Source organism: Arvicola amphibius, chromosome 9 (genome assembly GCF_903992535.2).
Source record: "Arvicola amphibius chromosome 9, mArvAmp1.2, whole genome shotgun sequence".
Classification (NCBI taxonomy): Eukaryota; Metazoa; Chordata; class Mammalia; order Rodentia; family Cricetidae; genus Arvicola; species Arvicola amphibius.
The window spans coordinates 118,681,408-118,707,278 of record NC_052055.2 but is presented as its reverse complement, the minus strand read 5'-3'; the positions used below and the strand labels follow the sequence as shown (position 1 = coordinate 118,707,278).

At 48.9% G+C, this 25,871-nt stretch overlaps 1 protein-coding gene across 5 annotated transcripts in view; it reads left to right on the top strand.

The window, feature by feature from the left end:
• Pde9a (phosphodiesterase 9A) overlaps nucleotides 1-25,871 on the top strand; it is an 89,095-nt gene that overhangs the window by 38,226 nt on the left and 24,998 nt on the right. For 3 of the 5 annotated variants that reach the window (XM_038342593.1, XM_038342594.2, XM_038342595.2), the window contains exons 5-6: nucleotides 21,398-21,452; nucleotides 22,256-22,326. In XM_038342593.1, coding sequence (XP_038198521.1) covers nucleotides 21,398-21,452; nucleotides 22,256-22,326 — 126 coding nt within the window. Of the gene's footprint in view, nucleotides 1-9,983; nucleotides 10,049-21,397; nucleotides 21,453-22,255; nucleotides 22,327-25,871 lie in introns of those variants that run through there. The other 2 variants (XM_038342598.1, XM_038342597.1) reach the window with 2 other exon arrangements.

Here is a 25,871-nt window from a genome sequence, read left to right as displayed (position 1 = left end):
ACCTGATTAGTCAGTCTGTCTGTCTCTCTCTCCTCTCAGAGTGTGTGTGTGTGTGTGTGTGTGTGTGTGTGTGTGTGTGTGATGTGTCATATGTGTCTTGCCTTTTTATTTATTTTTGTTTGTTTGAGGCAGAGTCTTTATAGCCCAGACTAGCCTGGAACTCACTATGGAGCACCAGACTGGCCTAGAACTCATGGCAATCCTCCAGTCTCAGCTTCTCAAGTGCTAGGATTGCAGGTAGGAGCCAGCTTGCCTGACTGTCTGGTATCTTTCTCACGATCAGCTATAGCTGTGGGTTAGGAAGGGATTGTGGCCTCATGGCTCCTCCACCACACCACACTGTTCCTCCTCCTGGTTTTCTCCTTAGGCTGGGGTCGCTTAGTCGTATGCCAAGTAGAGGAGAAAATTGAGGCAATTTTTTCCGTATGGAGATTCATTTGCTCCAGCTCCATGAGATGAAAAAATGGCCCCATGCTGCCCCTTTGTGCAAAATCAGCTGGCCACACCTGTATGAGTCTTTACCTGGACCCAGCCTCCTGGTCCATTATCCTGGCACACATCTATCCTGACCATGAACATACACCAATGACTGTGGACCGATGGCAAGTCTTGGAAACAGGTGGCAAAGCCTCTCTCTCTCTTTTTTCTTCTTTCTTCATGTTTTCCAAAACTGACACTGAGTTTATTTTTAGATAATTTTTGGAGTAAGTCTGTCCTGACCAAAAAAAAAAAAAAAAAAAAAAGACTGCTCAGAATTTTAGTGAAATTCCATTGAATACACTGAATAATTTGGGGGAGAATTACATTATTAATGTTTCGTGGTCTCTTTCATGCCTGAATTTCTGCACTTGTTGGGGTGTCTTCCTCTTGGGGTTATAGTTGCTGGTGAAAAGCTTTTGGATGTCGCTTGGTAACTTCATCAGTTTCCTCTCAGTGCTACGGAAATGGATTTGCATGTGTGAGAGGTTATAGTGTAGTGCATAGCACACATAAATTGAATGGGTTCGATTCCTACCATCACAAACATTTTTAAATTTCAATTTCTAGGATCTTTTAGTTTGTAAAACTATGAATAGTTTGTGTGAAAAAGCCAGTCCTGATACTGACTCAAAAAAAAAAAAAATGGAGTTCTGTGTGACTTTGGAGCCAGACCAGGACTGGTGGGAGTTGGTTCTGACTCATTAACACAAGCTAGAACTGAGTCCCGAGGACTTAAGAGTGGAGCTCCCTGGAGGGTTTGTGGAAGGCCGGTGTAGAGGGTGCGTGTGAGCAGCTGGGCCAATGCTATAAAGTTCTTTCCACGTCTGGGGTCACAAGCATGACAAATGACTTGGAGAAATAGACAGTGCTGCAGAGGACCAAGGCCTATGTGTGTACATCCCAGCTTCATGACGGCAGCCTGAACGCACAGCTGAAGGATGCCTCCTCTCCAGGGCCAGAACCAGACAGAACCAGAAAATGCCTGTATACCGCGAGTGTGAGCCTGCTGTATACCGCAAGTGTGAACCTGGTGTATACCATGAGTGTGAGCCTGCTGTACGCCACGAGTGTGAGCCTGCTGTACACTGCAAGTGTGAGCCTGCTGTACGCCACGAGTGTGAGCCTGCTGTACGCCGCAAGTGTGAGCCTGGTGTATACCATGAGTGTGAGCCTGCTGTACGCCGCGAGTGTGAGCCTGCCGTACGCCACGAGTGCGAGCATGGTGTATACCGCGAGTGTGAGCCTGGTGTACACTGCAAGTGTGAGCCTGCTGTACGCCGCGAGTGTGAGCCTGGTGTATACCGTGAGTGTGAGCCTGCTGTGCACTGCAAGTGTGAGCCTGCTGTACACTGCGAGTGTCAGCCTGCTGAACACCGCGAGTGTGAGCCTGCTGTACGCCGCAAGTGTGAGCCTGCTGAACGCCGCAAGTGTGAACCTGCTGTACGCCGCGAGTGTGAGCCTGCTGTATGCCGCGAGTGTGAGCGCTCATTAAGTGAGGGAGCAACCTGAAAGTGTGGCTTCCCCGAGAATGCCAGCAGGGTGGGGGTGGCCAGCAGCCAGGGTGCAGCTGCAGGGCCCTGCATAAACTTCTGCTTAATACAAAAGGACAGGTCTCTGCTCTTTGGCAGAAGTAACCCGAGGAAATCTGGGCTGTGTTTGGGTCTGCTCTGCCCCTCAGAGCAGTGGGAGTGCAGTGTGAACTCTGCAGGAAGAAGGTACTGGCTCTAAAGCAGGTCTGTCCCTTCCCCGCAGAGATGCAGCACCTCCCTTGTTGGTCAACTTCCTGTCCTCATTGATGTTCCTGGTCAGGCTAACAGACATTGGGTGCTAGGTATCCATAGACCCAAAGAGAAGAACCACTATGTGGTCTCATGAAAAGCAGTTCCCCCCAAGTGTGGCTGCCACTTCCACCTCCCAGATACAAAGCAAAATGTGTCTGGCTTTCTCTGCAGTGGCCATGTGTCCCCTGGAAGAGCTATGTGCCTATGACTTTCTCAGGATACAGCAACCTTTAGCCATGGAGTCACACTGAACCTGGGAATGGCACCTTCAATTCTGAACCAGAAATGGCCCTGTAGAGTGCTTGTGGGTTCTGCATGCCCTCCTTCATGTCCCAGCATTCCCCTGGAGCCCAGGACAGGCCTGTGTAACCACACCCTTCCAACCTGGAGTCCTATGGAGTGCCACCAGCTCCACTGTACAGCTGGAATGTTCTGCCTCCAAGATGGAGTACAGGGGAGGTCCAGGACTTTATTTGCTGCAACTTTGTTGCCACTACTGTTTGCAAAGGATAGAGGGCAGAGCACAGGTGACAGGGGGCCAGCAGTAGACCATGCTCAGAATTCCCACTGGGGGCAGGCAGCCTGTCCACGGCACACACCTGCCCCCTTCGTTGTGGAGAGTCGAAGTGGACCTTTGCTGGAGACCCGGGGAGACCAGGTCAGAGGGGCCTTGTGTGCCTTGCCACATGTGCAAGTCCATGAGACTTCCCCCTGCACCTGCTCCCACGTGCTGCCAGTGTCTGAACTCACAGAGACCTCAGCGCCCCAGGAGGTCCCGCTGAGAAGGTTTCAGGAGTGTCTGTGGAACTCCAGGCACTGCCAAACCAAGCATTCTGCTGGGTCCATGGTGGGCCAAAGGAAGCAACCCTGCCAGTTCAGTGTGCAAGTGTGTCTTAGGAGACAGAGGATGAGCGAGCTCCCTCGGGAATTTGCATTCGGCTTGGCTTTCCTGTTTGCTGGAGGTGTAATTTGCATCCTATTTCATCCAGAGTTCAGCGTGTGGCGGAGCGGTTTTGTCTGCATGTATTTCACTGTGCATTGCCACTGTTTATCCCCAAATGTTTCCATCACCCCAGATGGAAGCCCCACACCTGTGGGCCTGGAATCTCCATTTCCGCTCCCCTCCCTTCCCAAGGCCCTGGCAGCATCTTGTCTGCCTCGCATCTATAGATTTGCCTATTCCTATGCCACTGTGACATTAGGGAAGCATGTCCTGCGGTTAGCGTGGGGTCCACACAGGCTGTGTGGCGTGAAGCTGCTCCCATTCCTTTTAGGCATGAGTGACACTGCCTCGTGTGGATGGGCCACATTTTGACCCCAACCTGAGGGGTGTATCTATTGTGAGCGATACTGCTATGGATTGTCATGTGTATTTTTGCGTGGTTGCTGCACTGAAGTGTTTTGAGATACAGTGAGTAAACCAGTCCGTCCTTTTAGACGGCTGATCACCAGAGGGGAAGGGCCAGAGAGCAGTACTAAAGGTTCAGAGCAAAGCAGAGGAGATACTGTTGGTGCAACGGGCTGGTATCTCACTGGGCTGTTCTCAAACCTGCCAGTGGCGCCCTTCTCCAGCCCCTGTCCCCCTGCCTGCCTGAGGACTTCCTCTGTTCAGGGAAGCCCAGGAGTGATGGGAAAGCCACCACCCCAGACCGCTGTCTGTCTCACAGAGGACAGTCGTCTGACGTCACCAGCGCAGTTGCCCAAAGGGACCCCTGTCCACCACAGTCACTTCCTCATGAATATGCCTCAGTGCCCGCCCCCCTCCCCCCCCCCCACACACACCTTGGAGGACTTCCTGTATAACCTTCCTAAGGGATCACTTTTGTGGGGCCCAGACTTAGAGCTTTGGACTCGCAAATAGGAATCCAAGAATAAATGGCCCGTCTGAAGCTGTATCATCTGCCAGCTGGGTGAAGTGGCTTTAGGAAAGCTACCTCATGCTCCCCGCAGATGAGTTTCCATTTCCTGTGCGGAATAGGAATTAAAATAGACACCTCAGCAGGGTTCTTCAGAGGGTAAATGGTGTAATTTATGCAAAATGCTTAGTGAGGGCTTGCCACTTAGCAAGGCTCAATAAATGGTAGCTATCATTTTAAGTAACCCCGAGGGCATTGTCCAATGGGCAAAACCTTGTCTCAACAAAACTGCAGGATTTTAATGGAGCAGGGGCACTCCCTCAGGGCCAAACTGACACACGTTGTGTGGGCTCTTGATTTTGCCCGGAAGCCAAGTTACTGCTCAGAATTTGAGCGCAGATGTGTTGTTTGTGAGCAGTAATAATGCCTCTTAATAATATTTTCTATATTTAGTGCAGTTTCAGCCCAAAGCATTAAGGCTTTTAAGCTTCATAAGCAGAATCTTAGTCATCCATGCCTGCATTATTTTTAAAAACAAATAGGGTGCAGTGTATGAAATACAAAATAGCTGTTTTTGGAATGGCAGGCTCACACTTCTTGGGGCAGCCTAGCCAGCTAGGGCAGCATCATGCCACTACCAGAGATGTGGGTGGCAAGCAACGGGGCAGAGGCCTCCAGAATGTGTGCCCTGGCCACAGGATTTCCTTTGGTTGAGAATGGCACTGGCATCTGAACACTGCTCAGTGCTTCAGGGCCATACATGGTCCAACTGCCCTCTGTACCAAGACATCCTGAGGGCCAGCAGAACACAGTGCTCAGCCAGATCTAACCAGAATGCGCAGTTTCAGAGGGTGCTGTTCGAGGAATTAGATGAAGACTAGACAGATAGCTACCACCCAGTCAAGATGGATGTCTCCATCAACCTTGGAAACTCCCTGGGTGCTGCCTCCAGGCAACTCCCCCACACCTAAGAGTACACCGTCTCTACCTGTGTCACCAGATTGCATTGCCAGCTCCCTAGCGCCACTAGTACAGACTCCTACTGTGTGCCAGCCACCTCGATGTGCGGACTCTCTGGCTTCGTGTCACAGTTACCGATTCACAGGCCTTTGACCACCTCTATGCCTCTGAGCATGCGTGTGCTCTAGGCCCCTGTGGGTGGGCATGGTGGTCACTATGGTGGTATATTATCTGTGCTTTAATCGGTAAAGCTTGCCTGAAGATCAGAAGACAAAGTAGTCATACTAGTCAGCCATATAGGCCAGGGAGTGGTGGCACACACCTTCAACCCCAGCAGGGAGACAGAGGCAAACGGGTCTCTGTGAGTTCAGGGCCGCCCTGGGCTACATAAGATTGAATCTTTCTAAAAGAGAAACAGCTCACACAAAGGTGATCCCAGCACTTGGGATCTCACCTTTAATCCCAGCACTAGGAAGGTGGAGACAGGAGCGATGTGGCTGGGCCCAGAGAGGGATATAAAGTGGAAGGAACAGGAACTCAGTGGAGTGTGGAGTCTGAGGTTGGTGGAGAACATTGCAGGATCGCCCCTTTGTTTGTCTGAGCCTTGGTAGTGGTAAGATCTCTCTAGCCACTTGGTTGCTTTGCTTTTTTGGTCTTCAACCTGAACCCAAGTATCTGTGTCTGGGTTTTTAGTATTCGTAGGTCACTTCTGATTTGGGGCCCAGCTGCTGTGATCACTGTGAAAGTCTCACTGTGGACTTGTTTGCCGGCGTTGCATCCTGGGTACGGCCTGGGAGCAAGTGTACCGCATAAATGGGTTATCTTCCCATGTGTCTGGAGATGGAACTAGGCTCCATGGCATTATTTGAAGTGATCTCAGAAAGCCCTTGGAGGGAGGGGAAACTGAGGCAAAGAAGGGAGGTGCGCGCATGAGGAAGTGACCGCTGCACTCACGAGCTGCCGCTCAGTTGCTGATTACCACAAGGACACCTACGATCAGCCTGCAGCTTTCACAGTTTGGTGGGTATGAGACCCCTCGCATCTCAGTACAGCCTCCATTTGTATTTCTCAGGCTATTTGGCAGTATATATAGGCGTTTAATATATCGACTGGCCATTTGAATAGCTTGCTTGGGGAAATGTGTTCTAAACATTTTGGCCACTTTTTAAACCGTCCTGTGTTGTTGCTTTGTTGTGGCTTGCCGTAGGAAACAGTGACCTGGGTGGTTCTTGTTAGTCACGCGTGACTATCTTTCTCAGATCCTGGCTTCTATTTTCCAACCCCCCCACCCCACACCGCCACCACCCTTTTCATATTCCTAATGAGGTCATCAGAGGAGCAGAGGTGGTGAATTTGATGGCACCGGGAGTAACATATTTTCTTTTATCTTTGCTATGTCCTTCATCTTCTCTCAAGAGGCATTTTCAGAAAGGCTCGTCTCAGCTTTTGCTGTAAAGCTGTGATCCATTTCAAATCGATTTACACAGGGCTCACTGCCCAACCGTCTCCCTCAGCACACCTGGGCTGTCACGGCCAGACTGGCTGAGAGGCAGCCCTTGCTCTGGATTCACTGGCGCTTTTGTGGAGACAGACTTCCATGAGGCACAAATCTCCTCCTAGAATCTGTGCTTGCTCTGTCCGTCTGTCTGTTCTGACCATTAGTTAGCTCATGGACTTGTTGCTTTAAGACACTCAGGTGTGGCGTCACCCCTAGCCCTTGTGAGAAAGACCTGGCAAGCCCCTGCTGGCAATGGTTAGAGCACTCTGGTGTTAGTGGGAGCCAGGCGGTGGTAGCCCACACCTTTAATCCCAACATTCAGGAGGCAGAGGCAGGTGGATCTGGTATTAGTGGGAGAAACAAGCCTGGCCCCTCTTCCCTTGTAACTGTAAGATAAGTTTACAGTCCTGCCTTGTGCCTGCCCCTGGCCGGCCCTGCCCCTCGGCATGGTGACTAGGTCAGGTTACATCGCGGTGTAGGGAATTTCCTGCCACTCCCTTGAAAACCTGCAAAAGTAAAGAGTTTTTCTTGTTTCTGGGGAATTTAAGATTACATTGCTCCCTTCAGGCCCTCCACCGTTCTATGATTGACACCTGTCTCTTCTAATGTAGTCCCTCTCGGGCTTTGAAAGAAAGTTTTTTTCTCCTCCCCCAAAGCCCCATCATACTGCCTCATCTGTGCTCCCACATTGCTCTCCTACCCTAAGACTGCCAGATCCTGCCCCTCCCCCACAGTCATGAGTCTCTCTCTCTCTCTCTCTCTCTCTCTCTCTCTCCCTCTCTATTTCTCTCCCCCCCTCCCCAACACAGCACACTTCTGAAGCATCTGCTTCTTTCCTAAGCTTTCCTTCCCCATGTGCACCCCTGGTTCCTAGCATCAACATCGGTACCAAGCTAGCTACATGGTAAGGGCTCTTGATACCAGGCAGAGTGAATCTCATCCATTTGTTTTCCTTTTGGGTTGATTGGGATAACTGAAATATTTTCTTCATTATCAGTTTCAAAAAGAAAAAATGTAAGAAAGGATCTGTGTCATCGATTATGAATACTTCCAACATATGGATTGGTAGATTTGGGGGACAATGATGTCTCCACCATACTGAGGTTTCCCACCCAGGTACATGAGACAGCCCTCCCCTTGGGCAGTCTCCGCAAGTTTTTTCAAGACAGACATTCTGCATATCTTTTTTTTTAAAAAAAAATTATTCCTAAATATTTTTTGTTCCCAGGTTTTCCTGTAAATGAGATTTTTAGATTTCTAATTGGTTGCACACCCAATCAGAACATATGTGTGTTGACAATATCTTGTGAACACTTCTTGATTCTTTAGTAATCGCTTCATAATAAAAGTCTAGGATTTGCCACGGAGACAGTCATGTGTTAGGAGATACACTTTTAGGTCCTGCATCCCAGTCATTTTGACCTCTTAATACCTGTCTAGTTGGGGCTGGAGAGACAACTCAGTGGTTAAGAGCGCTGGCTGCTCTTCTAGATGACTTGGATACAATTCCCAGCACCCACATGGCAGCTCACAACCGCCTGTAACTTCAGCCCCAGAGGAGCTGGTATCCTCTTCTGGCCTCTGAACGTACATGCATTGGGTGCATAGATATACATGCAGGTAAAACACCCACCCATACAAAATAATAAAGTAAGTTTTAAGAATATATACTGGGAAGATTACTTTGCTGACTGCCTGGTTTTCTGACTGTCTGAGGGTTTCAGTGTAGCCCTGGTTGGCCTGGAACTCGCTTTGTAGACTACAGATCAGGCTAGGGTTGACTCTTTGTCAGGTCAAAGGAAACTCCATTTCCCTTTACATTTTGGCAGTTAGACGAAAGCCATATTCCCCAGGAGCTTGTGAAGCCCCCTCTACCTGAGGAGCCAGTTCCTTTATCACTGGCAGAAGGGACAAATGGCTTCGGTGGTTATTAGCATTCCAAAGTGCATGCTGACTCCAGACTCCGTCAGAATTAAAAGACCCTGGTACACATTTCAGAGTCATGCTGGCTCCTCTCAGTTTTTCTTACCCTGCCTTTGCTGGCCATGTTTGGTCTACTGCTTTCTTTCCCTGCTCTGGACCCTTCCAGAGGCCTCTGACAGTTCTCCCCTTCATATTTACAATAAAAACTTTCCCATCACCGTTAAACAGCCTTGAGGGTGCTTGCTTTTTGCTGATCTCGGGTTTGTCCTTTTCTGCTGCTGTTCGTGTTGGCTGGGTAGATGTCCACGTTCTGTTTTATTCCTGCTCCATGCCCTTCAGCATGGCTCTTAGCCGCTTCTCTAAGCATCGCGATTTCCACCTTCAACTTATTTTAAACGTAGGGACTTGGTGTTTTTATATTGATTGCGAAGCTGAATAAAAACCATGGCGTTGCTACCCATTCTCTCCCTACACCCTCAGTGACGGACGTGCGGTACACCCTAGAGCCCACAGTTCACTATGGGGGACACTCTTCTTCAGCTTTGTAAACATGTAGTGCCATGTGTCCCGCAGCGCAGCCTCATAAGGAAAACCTTCAACCTCTTGGGCTTCCAGAAATGCGGCACCTGTACTCCCAGCTACTCAGGAAGCTGAGGGTGGAGAATCCTTAAGACTAGCAGGAGATTCAAAACCAGCCTGGCCAGTAGGGTGTTGGGGGTGGGGGCACAGGTGAAGCGGGAGGGAGATCTGTTTCCATGGCTCCTAGCTCCCTCCCACAGCCCTCTTTCCTATCTTCATAGTTTTTCCTTTTCCAGGGTGTGCTGTAGTTGGAACCACGCAGGGCACAGCCTTTCAAACCAGTTCCTTTCTCTTGCTGCCCTGCCAGTTGGGGCCCCTTCCCTGCCTGTCCAGCATCATCCAATATCTACGTGTATCAATGTTTATTCCTCAGTGACCTGCTGCAAGCAGCTTGGAGACTTGTAGCAAAGGCGGTTATGACTGTCTATGCTGTGTGCTATGTATCCTTATGCACAGGTTCTTAAGGAAATGGGCAGGGAAAGAAAAAGAAATCAGACAGACCACACAGAGCATGACAGACCCCCACCCCACCCCAAGAACAGAGCTCTGAACACACCCCACGCCTGTGGAGCTGAACCACCAAGACAGTTGCCAGACGCAGCAGTTTGGCTCGCCAGGACATCAGAGTGTTCGGCGCCTTTTGCTTGCTTATTACTGAAACGCCCTATACCAATCCTTCAACTGTTGAGAGAGTTTGTGATTTCCTAGCAGGGCGACCCAGAGAACCTGTGACTTTAAGAAGCGCCAGGCAAGGTCACTGTTAATCATATAACTTTATTGTCCTCCTGGGTCATAAAGGAAGTGTGTCTTGTCCCCCCCCCCCCACTTCTGAATGTCAGTTTTATGGGGCCCATAAACAATGAGTGCCCAGTGACCCTTCCTGCCTTAGACGGTTCCCACACACTGTTTTAAAGAAAGACTGGTTGGAGGGCTGCGGCAGGGGCTGGGAGAGAGCAGAAGTGGTACCCGAGGTGAGTCTGGTCCCTCTCATTTCCCAGGGCAAGGGTGGAGTGTCATTCGTACTCTGTTGGGGGTTGCGCTCTGAGAGGTGAGCTGACTGTACCTTCCCTTGTCTCCAGGGCCTCTGGGAGAGTGGCCTCTTTGAGTCTAGGGAAGGGGGCTCATTTTATCCCTAATGTGGTGGTGGTGGTGGTGGCATTGGCGTGGCGATAATGATGATGCCACCCCCCTGAAGGAGTAGACATTTTCATTGTTGTTTAGGTATTGCTTGGTTTTGGTTTCGGTTTTTCAGAGTTTGGGGAGGTTTCTGTTGATCCGGTGCAGCTGGGAGAATGCTCAGAACCCCATCTGCTGCCTCAGGTTGAGGCAGTGGCCCGTGGCTCCCTCTGAGTAGGGTAGCGTGGCAAGCCCAGGGGAGTCGTGAGCCATTGCTGTCCGCCCGGGTGAGAGGCTCGGTGGTGTGTCTTTTGTTTTCTATTTTGGAGAAGCTCTCGCTATGTAGTAACCCAGGCTGACCTCCCATTCTCCATCCTCCTGCCTCAGCCTCCCCAGTTATAAGGATTACATGTGTATGTCAGCACCCCAGCGCCCCTGCAGCTCTTAGTGCTGTGTCTGCAGGGTGAGAGAGCTAAGATGCTGATGCCCATACTGGCACCTCGGGCCTTCCACCTCCATGCAGGAGCCTGGGATCGGGAAGAGGGGTCATGTCCAAACCAGCTCAGGCACTGGGGGATGGGAAACTCGGCAGAGCTGTCGTTTCTCTTCCACTCAGCATACAAAGGACTTTGAGTCACCAGCTGGCTGGCCCTGGACGACATGTAGTATGCAATTGCTCCTTGCAACAGAACAGCAGACTTTCCTGCTGTCCCTTTAACCAACCGCTTGTGTCTTTCTGCCACTGAATGACAGGAGTCCTGGCAGGGTCAGGAATTATCTGAAACATAAACAATTCCTGGAAGAAGTGGGCGGGGCAGGGGCAGGTTCCTTGAATGTCCCCTGTAACCCAGCTTGGAGTCAGACTTCAGACTCTGCCGTTGTCTACTTTGGGAAACCCCATGGTAAGGGGCACTCATCCCATGTGCACCTATGTACCTGTCGCTGTTGACACCCCAGTAGCTTCCCCCAGAATTGACAGAGGTTTGGTTTATTCCAGACCCCTGTTCTAGAACAGACCCTGCTCTAGCTGAGCACGCGGGAGCTGGCGTTTCTCAGCTCCACATCAGTGGTGTGACACTTCTGAGATGTTGTCCTCTAAGCAGGACCCCTGCTGGCCCTCTCACATTATCCTAAAATGAAACTCAGCTCTCCTCCAGCTCCCACCAGCCCTCACCAGCATCTACTGTGGATTCTTGCCTCAGGAAATCTGTAGACACAGCAGCCTGCAGGAGCTAAGGCTTCCACAAACCAGAAGCCGCGTGGCCTGCCGAGACTGCACACAAGCCTCCCCAGCCTGGAGGAAGCTGTTCTTTAGAGCACACGAGGCACCTACCTTTGTGGCAGTAGTCAGTACCTAGGAGTCCTCCCTGGTGTGCTCCCACCAGCTCTCCTGCATGCACAGGGCCTGTGGGTACTCTGCGTTAGCTGCTCAGTTCCTGGAGGTTCCCTAGAAAACCACTGACTTGGGAATGCCAGCTTGCTCTCCTGCAGGCTCTGTCTGTGTGGGCCAGAAACATTCCTTCCTCAGACCACCGCCTTTGCTTGAGGTCCAGAGGGACCCCAGAGAGATGACAGTTGCCTGAAGCTATGACTTACAAGCATTCTTGGCTACTGCTGACTTTTCTCAGAGCTACTAAGGCGTCTTCAAAACAAAGCGCTTGTGTGTGCTTAAACTTCTTCAGTCAGTATGTGCCGTGCAGCCTGGGAAATAGCAATCGGTGTCATCTCTAGGAGTGGATTTCACTGGCTTTGCTACCAAGTTGGGGGTGACAAACACTTGACAGCTGAACCATGTTGCCCCCACATCTGGAGGTTTTAAGCTCCCTGGGGGGATAAAAAGAAGTAATATGTGCTTTTTCTCATGTAGAAACCAGCACTTTTTTTTTTTTCAAAAGACAGGGCAGTAAAAGAAAGGGTTATTAGGGGAAACAGAAGGGTTGGGGTAGAGGGGACAAGAGGATGGCGGGTGTGATCAAAACATGATGTGTGTAAATGTGGGAACGTCTCAGTGAACACCCTTGATCTCCGCAGTTCATCTGCTCCTGTAATTACCATGGAAAAGAGCACCTGGGAGATGTGGCAGCCAGGCCGGGGGCTGCCCAGGCTGATGGGAGCTCCTTACGCATCTCATTGTCCCAAAGATGCCACACACCAGGGAAGGGCAAGCCACAAGAGGTGCTGGGGCAAAACCTTGGCTGTCAGCCAGCCTTAGTGACCCTGGGACAGTAAGGCCAGCACAGGGACAGGAGCGAAGGCAGTGGCTTGCGCGACAGGCCACACACTGCCCTGAAGATTCTACACGTGTTCCTGGCTTGCTTTCAAGTTCTGCAGGTTGCGGGGAGAAAACAGTGCCGATACAGGGATCCCAGTGGTGGCGGACACCGCTCCAGACCAGGGCTGTGTTTACGGACCTGTGACTGGCTGTGTAACACAAGATTTTTTTTTCCTTTTTTTTTTTCTTGAAGAAGAATTCGTTCTTTGCCCTCTGTATGAATGCCCCAGTGAGCTCTTTCTGCTGAGTTGTATGTTCATAGTGGATGCCACAGCCTGACCGTGGCCCCAGTGGGTGTGCCACTGTTTCTGAGCTGTTTCTAAGAACCACAGAGATGCTGGCATGGGTTATAGATGGGCTTAGGCTTAGCCTTAACATAGACAGGAATACCAGCATCTATCTGGGCACTGAGTCCTGCTTCTTCTGAGAATCAAATTCAAGCATAAAAAAGCTGTGAGAACCAAGAGATCCCCCAAACCCAAATGTCAGCTCTTCCTTAACGCTTTTTCAAGTTACTCATGTGTACTTTATGTGTATGACTATCGTCTGTGTGAATATCTATGTGCCACACGCGTGCCTTATGCCCAAGAAGGCCACAAGAGAGCATCAGATCCCTCTGTACTGGTGAGCTACCATGTGGGTGCTGGGAACCGAACCCCAGACCACCGCGTGCTCTTTCTCTCTGAGCCATCTCTCCAGCCCTTCCTTATTTTCTTTTATTCCATTCTGAGCTGGCTTGGAGGTGAGTTCAGATTCAGATGCTCATGAGAACAAACGGAGAGGCAGCTTGCACAGCTGCGGCACAGTGACCAGCCGGCTATGGATTCCCGCATGCTCAGGTGCACACTACCCTTCCTCCATCCTACCTGCCCTTGGGTAACCACTTCCCTTCTGACCTCACCCCTCCTTGACCCCTGCCAGTCACTAATCTGAGGTCATCAGATTTCTAATTTTGTCACTTAGAACGTTGAATAGATGCGGTCATACAAGTAATTTGGGCCCAGCTGTTCCTAGAGAAGTGTTCTTTTTCTGGCTGCATAGTGCTCCCTTCCTTGGAGGAGCACAGATAGTTTATCCACCCACCCTTGAGGGTATCTGCTTGTTTCCAGGTTGGGACCACTTCCAGTCATCTTGTTAGCTCACAGGTGATTGTGGGAACATAGACTTTGCTCCTTGTGCCTGGAAGGTCAGCTACTGTCAAACTTTCCCGCAGACTCTTCATGGCCATGAGTGACCCAGGGTTACTCTTCCCTGGCCCTGGGTGTGGTCAGCCTTTTTGATCTTAGGATAAGCTTTTTGATATGTGTTTCCTAGTGACTGTGAATGCCAGATCGTTCCCATGCTCGCACTCCTCTGCACAGGGTCGGTCACGTGCTACCTCTTGTCTGTTTTCAGGTTGAGTTGAAGTGTTTTCTGCTGCTGGGTTTGACCTCTTTTCACACGCACTGTGTCAAATCATTGTCAGGTTCCCCATTAGCAAATACCCCCTCCCCCCCGAGCTGCAGTTTTCCTTTTCTCTTGGGGGGAGGGCGGGTAATAACTTATTTAAACTTGCAATAATTTTTTTTTATGGGCTGGAGAGATGGCTCAGAAGGTAAGAGCACTAGCTGCTCTTCCAGAGGTCCCGAGTTCAATTCCCAGCAACCACATGATGGCTCACAACCATCTATAATGAGATCTGGTGCCTTCCTTGCCAGCAGTACATTGTATGCTTAATAAATAAATAAATCTTTAAAAAAAATAATTGTTTTTTTATTTTTTAAATTTTTCATAAAATATTTATTCAATCATTATGTATACAGTGTTCTGCCTGCATGTATCCCTGCAGGCCAGAAGAGGGCACCAGATCTCATTACAGATGGTTGTGAACCACCATGTGATTGCTGGGAATTGAACTCAGGACCTCTGGAAGAGCAGCCTTAACCTCTGATCCATCTCTCTCTGATCCAGCCCCCCATAAAATATATCTGGTTCTTATTCTTTCCCCTCCACCAGCTCCTTCCAGATCCCCCACCACCCTTCATGTTCTTTCTCTCTTAAAACACACACACACACACACACTCCAAAGCATGGAGTCTGTTTCGTGTTGGCTGACTGGAATGTGGCTTCAGGGTACCTCTTCGTCACCTTCACACTGCTCTAAGCCTGTATACCAGTTTAGGGAGAATTGGCATGTTTGCCACGTCAAATTCACTAAGTCATTAACATGAGTTAACTTACAATTCATTTACATATTTTTTCAGTAGCATTTTGGAGTTTCAAGCATACAAATTCTGCATATGTTATTGTTATGTTTATACCTGAGTCGTGGGACTTTTTTGAGTGATTTGCAATGGTATTGTATTTTTAATGTAATTATTATATATGGTGATTAATATTGTATGTGGATCTTATGACCTTGTTAAATTCACTTGTTAGCTCTGGGAGAGGTTGTTTATTTGTAGATTCTTAGACTGTTCTATATAGACAGTCTTGCCATCAGCAAGATGATGGTCCTGTGTCCTTTCTCTTTCTTATTCTTGCCTTATTGCATTAGCTTGAACTTCCAGCATTGTGTCAGTGAGAGTCTGTCCTGCCTTGTTACACCTGTAGCTGAAGAGTTTTGTTAATATTTTTATAATTCTTTTTTTCATTTTGTGTGTAAGGGTGTTGTAGCTGCATGCATGTATGTGTATCATCTATATGCAGTACCCACAGAGGCCAGAAGAGGGCATCAGATCCCATGGAACTAAAGCTACAGATGGTTATGAGCCACCCTGTGGGACTCAAATCCACCTTCTTTGGAAGAACAGCTCTTAACTGCCGAACCATCTCTCCAGTCCCTGTTAATGCTTTTTTTTTAAAAATCAGCTTAAAGCAGGTCTCCCCTGTTCTGTTTTCCTGAGAATTTCTTCTTAAATATGTGTTGATTTTTGTCAGATGGTTTCTGTGACTTAATTGACAAGATCACGGGATTTTTCTTCTATATTCTTCCAATGTAGACTACATTGATTATTTTTTAAACATTAGACCAAACTTATATCCCTGGAGCAAATCCCATTGGACCCTAATATATGGTTCTCTTTTCTATAATGATGGATGTGATTGTAGATGTTTTCTTACTGAGTTTGTGTCTGTGTTCATGGCAGGCATTGGTTATGGCTGTCTCCACTGCTGGTGCTTTTGGGATTTGGTATCAGATTCTGATGGCAGTGCTCTAAGATGATAGAGAAGTGTTTCTTCCTCTTCTGGTTTCAGGAAGAAAGATTTAGAATTGTGTGAATTTTGCAACTACTTGATTTAATTCTGCTGGATGGGACTGGATATTTCTTGGGGGGTGGGAGAGCTTTTAAGTTTTAAATCCACTTTCCTTTATGGTTATAAGCTATTCAAATTACCTCATCCTGGAGGAGTTGTAGTTTAGTTTTTTTTCTTTTTTTAATATTTATTTATTTATTATGTATGCAGTATTCTGATTGCTTGTATGACTGCAGGCCAGAAGAGGGCACCAGACCTAATTGTAGATGGTTGTGAGCCACCATGTGGTTGCTGGGAACTGAACTCAGGGCCTTTGGAAGAGCAGGCAATGCTCTTAACCGCTGAGCCATCTCTCCAGCCCTGTGGTTTAGTTTTTGTAGAAATTGGTCTGTTTTATCAAGTTTGCCAAATTTGTAGGTGTGAGCCATTTGCAGACCCCCTCACGGGGCTCCATGTCTGTAGGGGCTGTAGTAACAGCTCCTCTCTTGTGCCTGATGTTGGTAGCCTCTGTTGCTGGTAGCCTGTCTTTATTTGTTTATTTGCTTACTTATTTGCTGTTGCTCTTGCTGGAAGTCTGTTGGTTTGTTGGCCTTTCTAAAGAGCTAGATCTTTTATTAATTCTCCTGTATGGTTTGTTTTCTATCTCACTGTGTTCTCTTTGTTCGTGTTTCCTACTTTACTGTTCCTGCTTCCCTTCTGTTGTGGCTTCGCTTCGTCTGTGAGTTCTCACAATGGGATCCTAGGTACTGTGTTGGGTTTTCCCCTCTTACAGCACACAGGGTTCCACTCCCTTCTCGGCCTTTCTGTAGCCATGTCCCACAGCAGAACTTTGAAGTGTGGTGTTTGGGTTTTCATGAAATTCGACATTTTTTTAAAAATTGTTTTCTTGAAACTTCCTCTTTTACCCATGAATTGACTAGAGATGTGACTACTGGGTTGGGGAGAGATGGCTCAGCAGGTAGGAGCGCTCGCTGCCACCTGACCACCTGAGTTTGAATCCCAGGACCCATGTAGTAGAAGGTGGGAATTAACAAGTTGTCCTCTAATCCACACAGGTGAAGCATGACTTTCCTGTGGGTGCGCGCACACACACACACACACACACACACACACACATATTCACATGTACATACACATACACTCACATACATACACACACACACCACACACATAGACACACACATGCACTCACATACACATAAACTAAAACACACACACACCACACACACACACACACACACAAACACTCTCACACACACACACAATACTGATTGTTTGATGACTTCTGAATTCATATGATACTTATAGATCGGCAACTTGAGTTAATCCAAACTGTTACTTTTTCTAAAGATCTCACAATAACTAATCTAAGACCGTACTGCACCAACCTGAAAGCTCCCGGAGGCCCTACCAGTGGAGGCCATTTCTCTTCCCAGGCAGGCACAGGCCTCTCAGAAGGCCAGTCCGTAGACCCACAAGCCACTCAACTGTGGCTGACACTTTGAGTTGGGCTTAGAAGACATGCCATGAAGTGACTTTTCTTAGAGGATATGAAGCCAGGTGGCCATGGGTTAGCTCCACCCACTTCCTCAGGGTCTTAGGTAGAGTTCGGCCTTTGAGTGATTAGGAGACACAAGCTTGAAATAAAGAAGTCTTTACTTATAGGTCTGGGGATAGGCAGGTGGCCTGTAGGCCACGCAGAGAGGCCAGAAACACATGGACAAAGACAGAAGAAGAGCTGTAGGTTAATGCCTTTATTGAGTATTGAGAATTACCCTGTGAGGTTCCTCTGGGGGAGGTTTAATGGGTGATTTAAAGTGAGCAGACACAGTTCTGAGAGGTCACGGTGAAATGGTTTCTGTGGCATAGGGCTGTGCAGTGTGTGCAGGGTGTGGGGCCAGAACGGTGACTCAGGTAGGCTATTCCGAGGTGCCCTCAGGGAGGTGGTCACCAGGAGGGAGTGGTTTAAGGCAAACATTTGGACTGACACCTGAGTAGATGGGAAGCAGACAACCGGAAGCTGGGCTGGGGTGACTGAACCTGCTCTGGAGTGAGCATCCACACTCGGTGTGAGTGTAAGGTCATACAGCACCAGAAGGATTTCCCACAGGTTGTGAAGCATCAAGGGCTTAAGAGGTTGATCCAAATTGAGTCATTCTTCTTTGTGGCGTTTTTCTTTTTATTGTGTGCAGAGGATAAACACTATATTATAGGCAGGGGGAGGCTAAAGCATAAAGATAACCCAAGTTAGAGGCCAGCCTGGGCTACTTGGCAAAATCCTGCCAAAAGAGAGGGAGGAAGGGAGCAGAAATGCCTGGAAGTGGTATGAAGCAGGCATGTTGAGCATCCATAGGAGGGCATGTCAAAGCAGCTTGTTGTTGAAGACACACAGAGATGGCATGATGTGTCTAAACACACAGTGGGCTAGAGCACCCAGCGCTATAAGGACCTGACTTCGGAAACTCCTTTTTAAAGAAGGGGTTTCATCTTAAGAAGTATAATGAGTTGTTGGGGGAGCAGGTCTCAGCTCCAGGAATGTGCTACGATAGCAGAAGTTGAACAGATACCCTAAAAATAGCCAATTAAGAAGGTAGGGAGCAGGGCCATAAAATTTAACGAGGTCCAGATGTTCTTGGGAGACATCCTGTCCTTGAAGATACCTTGTCAGTTATTTATGGCTCTTTGTTAAGTTTTCCCGCCCAAAAACTGACCAATGAGTTCAGAAACTACCTTATCCTGTGTGCTCCTCACCCAACCCCAAGAGACAGAACTCCAACTCCCCTGATTGTGGTGTTTCCTCTTTAAAAGTTTGCCCCTTCCCCGGGTTCTGGGCTGCACTTCCCTTGCCCACTGCATTGGTGTGGTGGAGGTGTGGTCCAAACTTGAGTTTGAATTAAAAACCCTCCTGTAATTTGCATTGGAAATCCAGCTCCGTGAATTCACTTGGGGACCAGAAACTTGGGCATAACAGTACCAACTGCAGAACTTCCTTAAGCGACCTGCGTGCATGCCATCTGCCTGTGCCAGCAACGGTGTCACCTAGCCATGTGCTGCTTGAAATGGTACTCACACTGCTGATGAACCAAATTGCTAAGTTTAGAGTTTTCAGTGGCATCAGCCTGGTAAGGGTGTCCTGGCATCACGGGTCCGTGTTACAGGCACTGCCGCTGCCACCCAGGCTTATCTGCAGGCCTTAGACACAGGAGGACACACCCTGCACACCTGCGTTCCTGTGAAGCTGGAAGCCTGTGAGCTGGCATCTGCTTAGAGCTCAGGTGACCTGTGGAGGGACGGGGACTCAAGGAGGCCAAAGAGACTTCTGGGGTACCAACAAGGTCTGTTTCTTGGACTGAGTACAAGTGACCAAGATGTGAGGGAGGAAAATGACTTTTTTCTCATTAGAAAATTAAAATACGTTCATGGTAAATATTAGAGATTCTCTGAGGAAGCAAAAAAAATAGGAAAATGGAATCTTACAAGCAAAAGATAACGGTTGGTGTTTTTGAAGGTTCCCTCCCAACATGTTTGAAAAATAGGATCGTTCTGTTACTGTTTGAAATGACGTTTGAAAAGTTTTTAGATTTACTTATTTTATGTGTATGGGGGTTTGACTTGAGCATATATGTCTGTGTACTGTGTGCATACCTGGTACCCATGGAGGTCAGAGGGGCATTGGGTACCCTGGGACTAGAGTTATAAATGGTTGGCTGTAAGCCTCCATGTGGGTGCTGGGAATCAAACCTGGGTCCTCTGCAAGAGCAGCCAGCATTCTTAACCTCTGAAAGATTTCTCCAGCCTCTCAAAAACCATTTTTTTTTTTTACGTCTAACAACAGATGCTAACTTTTCTACTTGGCTTTTGTTTTTTCATAAATCTTTCTTTTTCCTTCTTGTTTAATGTACATTGGTGGTTTTGTCTACGTGTATTTCTGTGTGATGGAGGCTGATCCCCTGGATCAGACAGGTGTGAGCTGCCATGTGGGTTCTGGGACTTGAACTTGGACCCTCTGGAAGAGCAGCCAGTGCTCTTAGCTGCTGAGCCATCTCTTCAGCCCCCTTGTTTTTGTTTTTAAAGTTAGGATCTTGCTACATAACTCTGGTTGGCTTATTATGTACTCTCTGGTCATCCTCCTGCCTCTGTCTCCCAGACATGAACATTTTTTTAAAGATTTATTTATTTATTATGTATACAGCATTTCTTCCATGTGTGCTTGCATGCCAGAAGAGGGCACCACATCTCATTATAGATGGCTGTGAGCCACCATGTAGTTGCTGGGAATTGAACTCATGACCTCTGGAAGAGCAGTCAGTGCTTTTAACCTCTGAGCCATCTCTCCAGCTCCCGAGACATGAACATTTTTAAATGATTGTCTTTTCCTTCCTCTTTTTCCCACTTTAGACAGGGTTTCCACATGCAGTTTAAAGCTGACCTTGAACTTGTTCTTCCTGCCAACCTGGCCCCCTAATTCTTACCCCACCCTCCCACATGCTGGGATAAAAAGGCATGCTGAGCTGAAATTATTATCAGTAGTAGAATGTGTGTACCGATTCATCATATCTAATTTAACAAGTCCTGAGGCCCACAAGCCGGCACCGCAGTTAACGGTGCTTGCCACCAAGCCTGGCAACCTGAGTTTGGGTCCTCAAATCCGCAGAATGAAATGAGAGACCTGACTCCCACAAATTATCCTCTGACATCCATAGGTATGCTAAACACACGTGTCGCCACCACACACAGACAGGCTGTGCTGACTCTCTCCGTGTTAATTGATGCTGTGGTGCCTATCTTTTGTGTGTTCCCGACCATTTACCTGAAAGCAGGCACTGGGTGGAGACAGGGACATTCTTAGCTTTTGAGTTCCGTTGCCGGAGTAAATTGCCGGAGTATTTTCTTGGCTGTGCTGTTGTGGTTTGCTTTGTTTTGATTGCTGGGGCAAGTTAAGCACCAGGCCTATGTAGAAGCATCTGTGCAGTCAAATGCTCTAACCACTAAGCTATACCCCCTCTGCAGAAGCATCTATGAATCCCTTTATCAGGTCTCTAAGTTTGGGGTTATGAATGAATGATTAACTGGGACAAGAAGGTCTCCCTTTTCTCAAGGACACAGACAGACTCGCTACAGAGGGCAGTGGCCTGGCCATCTGCACCTTCCCATAAGTCTCAGCATTTGGGCTGGTCAGGAAATAGGAAAGAGGCAAGTTATGGTCAGTCTGGGACCTGAACCTTGTAAAACTGGCCACCCAACCCAGTTTTACAGGGCAGGCAACAAGAGGCCAGGCCTGCTCCACCCAGCCTGCTTCCTCTCTGCAGGCCCATCCTGAGAACACTATGTTTTCACTGCAGCAGGGCATTGACCCCATTCTGTCATAGTAATTGTCCCCATAAAATGAGTCCTGAGAGAAAGCTACCCATATTTAGAGCCCCTAGGCTCGCCTGCCTTATCTTGCTGTGGTAGTACCTGGAGAACATCAGCCTGGGCCACTGACAAGTAAGAGCAGGCTGAGCCAGTAAGAGCAGGCAGCAGAGAAGAGGGGGAACCTTCTTCAGGGAGGCCCTGCTCCCCGCGACTGACAGTCTAAGCATCCTTCGAGGTAACACCTGCAGCTCGCTCAGGGACAGAACCCTTAGTGACCTGCCTGCCTCTGCGTCCTCCCTCCCAGCCTGCACTGCATCGGTCTCTCTCCTTTGGTTTGTAGAAAGAGAAGAACTCATCCAGGGTGTGCTGGCCCAGCTGGCAGAGCAGTTCTCCAGGTACCGTATTCCCTGCATGTGCTTGTCAGGCTTGTGGGAGCTGAGCCTAGCCATAGTGAGCCTCTATAGCTTCAGTAGCCAGCCTAGCCAGGCACATTCTAGCAAACCTTCATCTTATCCCCAAAATTGTGTCCAGTGGCTGCTGGAAGATTATGAGTTCCGGGGATGGTGAGTCCACCCCCACCACTCCATTCTTCCAGGACTTGGAGCCGCCTACAAAACAACCTTTTACAAATGAGTGTTTCCCACTGAGCTGCTGTGTAGGTCGAGAGGCGGGGCTTCCTTTCCATTCATCAATACCCTACTAAATTCTATGTCAGTATTGTTAGTTTCTCAGAGCGATTTCTGAGCATGGCAGTACCCCGTAGCTGTCTGTGTTGGGCAGGGCAGGGTACAGGCTTGGGGTCAACCCACCTTTAAGTCTACACAGAGAACCCAGGACAGAGTAGTAAAGACACCAGACCCAGGGACATTATGCATTCTTTTTAAAAAATATTTATTTATTTATTATGTATACAATATTCTGTCTGTGTGTATGCCTGAAGGCCAGAAGAGGGAACCAGACCCCATTACAGATGGTTGTGAGCCACCATGTGGTTGCTGGGAATTGAACTCAGGACCTTTGGCAATGCTCTTAACCGCTGAGCCATCTCTTCAGCTCCCATTATGCATTCTTTAAAATGCATCTCCTGCTGTCTTGGTCCCCTCTCTAGCCTCCTTGGAGACCTCACCTCAGGTAGGAACCCATAGGTGTTTTGCCAGTCTGGGTCATGTTTTATCTTTTCTCCTACTTTTCCCTCCAGAGCGTTTAAGATCAACGAGCTGAAAGCAGAAGTTGCAAACCACCTGGCCGTGCTGGAGAAACGGGTGGAACGTGAGTGGAGTGGTTTTTTTTCCTTCTTTCCGCTCTCCGTGTATACTTTTAACCACCGTCAGAATTAGCCGCTTAGAGTCACGAACGAGTTAGTACCGACGGCAAACACATCCTTTCTTGGCGTGCCGCTCTGATATTAACAAAGGCTAGACCAGGACAGATCTAAGCACACGTTTCTATGAAGCATAGCTCGTACAAAGCCACACAGAACACAGAGTAATACCCCAAATGGCCTCCGTCTGGCCCAGCAGAACCGCTGCCAGGACTCCAGCCCTGCGCCTCTCTGCATGAGACAGGGGAATGTCTCTTCACGCCGCTATGCAGCTTGCTTCTGCAGAGTTTGGAATAAGTATATGACATCTGCATCTCAGTTTTCAGCCACTGCTACAGGAAAGAAGAAACTCAGGTCCAGTCTCCATTCAGGTTCCAAAAAGTCAGATTTGGGGAGGGAAACAGCTTCGAGTCCCCTCATCTGTCGTGAAGGGATCAATGAAAGGCTCAATGCTTCCGCCCTATCGGCCTGCGGATCCCACATTCCACCCTCAGTTCCACAGCCAGGCTCTCTGTCACTGTCAGGCTCAGCCTGGCAATACACGAGCACCTAATTTATTAACTTGGGCTGAGTAAACAAAATCCAAACAGGAAGCCATTAAGAGGCAAGCATCCCCGAAGAATATGTGGCAGATTCTGTTTGGAAGATTGAGTGGATGTCTTTTTTTATTTTTTTTTTTTTAATCTTGCCTTTTAATCGCTTCTCTTCTTACTTCAAGAAAAAAAATTCTATCACATAAAACCCAGCTCCCTGGAATAAGCTGAAACACGCTCCCATCGTCTCGTGTGTCCTTCTCAAAGCACGCTGACTTTTCCCAAGTCAACTGATCTTTGAGTCCTCAAGACTTATCTTGTCTTGCCTGGGATGATGGGGAACCAGAGATAGTGACCACTCCAGTTCATTCAGCAATGAGACAAGAAAAGCAGTGTCTGGAGTCCGCGCCACTTCTCCTTAGGGAGGCAGCACCCTCCTGCACGCCTGTCTGGCCGTCTTGACGGCTCTGAACAGAAGAGGAGGTCCTGGGGAGCCCACCACACTGCTTGAGGGTGTGGTGCAGCATGACAATCACACACACACACACACACACACACACACACTATCCTTGGAACTCCTAATCCCTCTGTCACCCCTCTGGCATCTCCTCATTTGGATCCCCATGGTCCCCGCTGCCATTGCTCCCACTGGCACCAGATTCCAAGCCTGCTGGAGCTGAAGCACAGCCAGAGTACTAGAGTGTGCACTCCTGGGGCCACCTCACAAGTTCACACCTCAGAGTGCCGCACCTCGGGGGTCTGAATCCCAGCAGTGCCTTCTGGGAGCCGGAAACTCTGGCTCAGAAAGTGTCAGCTGGCGCCTCTGGGATCTGAGGGAGAGTCCGTTCTAGGCTGACTCTGGTAGTTGGTGTTTACCTGGCTGGGATCACTCCATGGCTGCAGCCTACCCCTGTCTTCATGTGGCTCCCTCCTCCCAGCCACCATATCTCCCCGTCTGTTTCTTAAAACACCTCTGTTTGAATCGAGGATGGTCCCATCTCATAACTGCCAGGGATCTCTCGTCTGAAGTGGCATTCTCAGGGTCCGGGATTTAGGATAGGTCACATGTTCTGTGAGACACAGTTCAACCCACTGCAGTGAGCATTCATCATTTGCCAGGGGAGATCAGATTATTCTCCTGCCGAGATGTATGGAGTACTGACTCTCTAAACGTGAGGGGGACTTTAGCTACAGACCATGGAAGGAGCTTGCTGCCAGGGCACCAGCCACATCAACAGATACATAAAGCCACTGTCACCATTTGGCTAATGACTGCCACACACAGCAGGTTACCTCCTCACCCTCCATTTGTCTGTCCTCTTCTGATGCCTCTTCTGTCCCAGGTTCCCAACTGTAGGTCTCGCTTCTGGCATCTCCGTGCCTTCTTGCACCCCCAGGAGTGGCCTTGTATACACGGGCTCTCTGCCACTGAAATCCAGGTGGCTCTGGGCTCATTCATTCCTGGTCCTCTTAGCTGACCCCTTTCTAGTCTCCAGAGTCTCCAGAGACCTCTCCTTTTAGCATGGATATAGCCAGGAATGTCACCATGCCGATCCCCAGGGACTTTGAGTTTCAGATACTTAAGTCCTCGTTCTGAAGATGCAGATAGAACATGTCGGGTATATGCAAGTAGGGGAGACAGCATGAAAAGTTTGAGTGGGGACTACGGTCAGACCTCATTCGGAGCAGGACGGTAGGGAATTGTCCAAACCAGATGGTCCTGACCCTGTATGACTGCATAGGCTGCCAGGAGCTCAGCTCGAGTCCCTGCTCCATATAGACACAACCATGCAAAAATATGTAAAGACGTGGACAGACACACGCATGGGCATGTGTACACATGCAGCTTCACCTGGCCACCATCAGCTATTATCTGTGTCTCAGGGTGAGGGACATCCAGCTAGCCTGGCCACCTGTAAACCCCCACACTGCACTGACCTTGTCATGAATGGAATTTCCTGCTTGCCCTTTGACCTTAAGCCGAATACATGATTCTCCTCCGTGACTTCCAGTGCTTTTTCTCCCTTTCTGTGTAAATGTTTAGCTTTTAAGGCGTCTGGGATTACTGGTGGGTCAAAGGTGATTTCATAACCATGGAACAGCTTGGCCCTTGCCTCCTGTCCTGCCTGGAGCTATTCACTTCCTTTCTGGTGCACTGGGGAGGGGAGGGGCACAGGGCAACCCTGCTCCCTCTATCCTTTGTACCCATGCCCCGGACCTGAACCAAGACCTAAACACCAGTGTGGGCCACAGCCAGAGCTAACCCCTGGGAGCAGAGTTGGACACGGGGCATTCAAACAATCCAGAATTTCCATACTGAACTGAACCAAACCAGCCCTTCTGTATCGGCCCCCCCTCCCAGAAGTGTACCTGAGGCAAACCTTCAGAGCAGCCCCAGGAAAAGGCTTTGAAAAGTGGCGCTCAGCTCCCTGCCTTTGAGTGGAGAGCCTTAGTTTTGCAGCCAGGAGAGAACAAGCAACCTCCCCCCCACCCCCGCCCCGATCCTGTGCATTCTTAATGTAGAAGAAGATGAAAACTGCCTTAGCTGCTGTTATGGCCCGTTTTCCTCCGAGCCACCATCTCTTAGGAAGTCACTCTCAAATCTTTTCATTTGGAGGTACAAGATACAGAAGTCCACACAAAACCCTTCCAAAGTTGGAGCTGGAGAGATGGCTCAGTGATTAAGAACACTAGCTGCAATTCCAGAGGACCTGGGTTTGGTTTCCCGCACCCACCCACATGGCAACTATCTTTAACTCCAGTTACAGGGGCATCCAGCATCCTCTCTGGCCTCCTGGGGCACTGCACTTAGGTGGTGCATTGACACCCATGAATGCAAAACATGCATACACATTATTTTTTCAGAAATCCCTTCTGAAGTCCACATGCACTTCCAAGGTTTCAAAGCAAGATAACTCTGCACGGCAGCATGGCAAAAGGTCATGTTGATTGCGTCACTA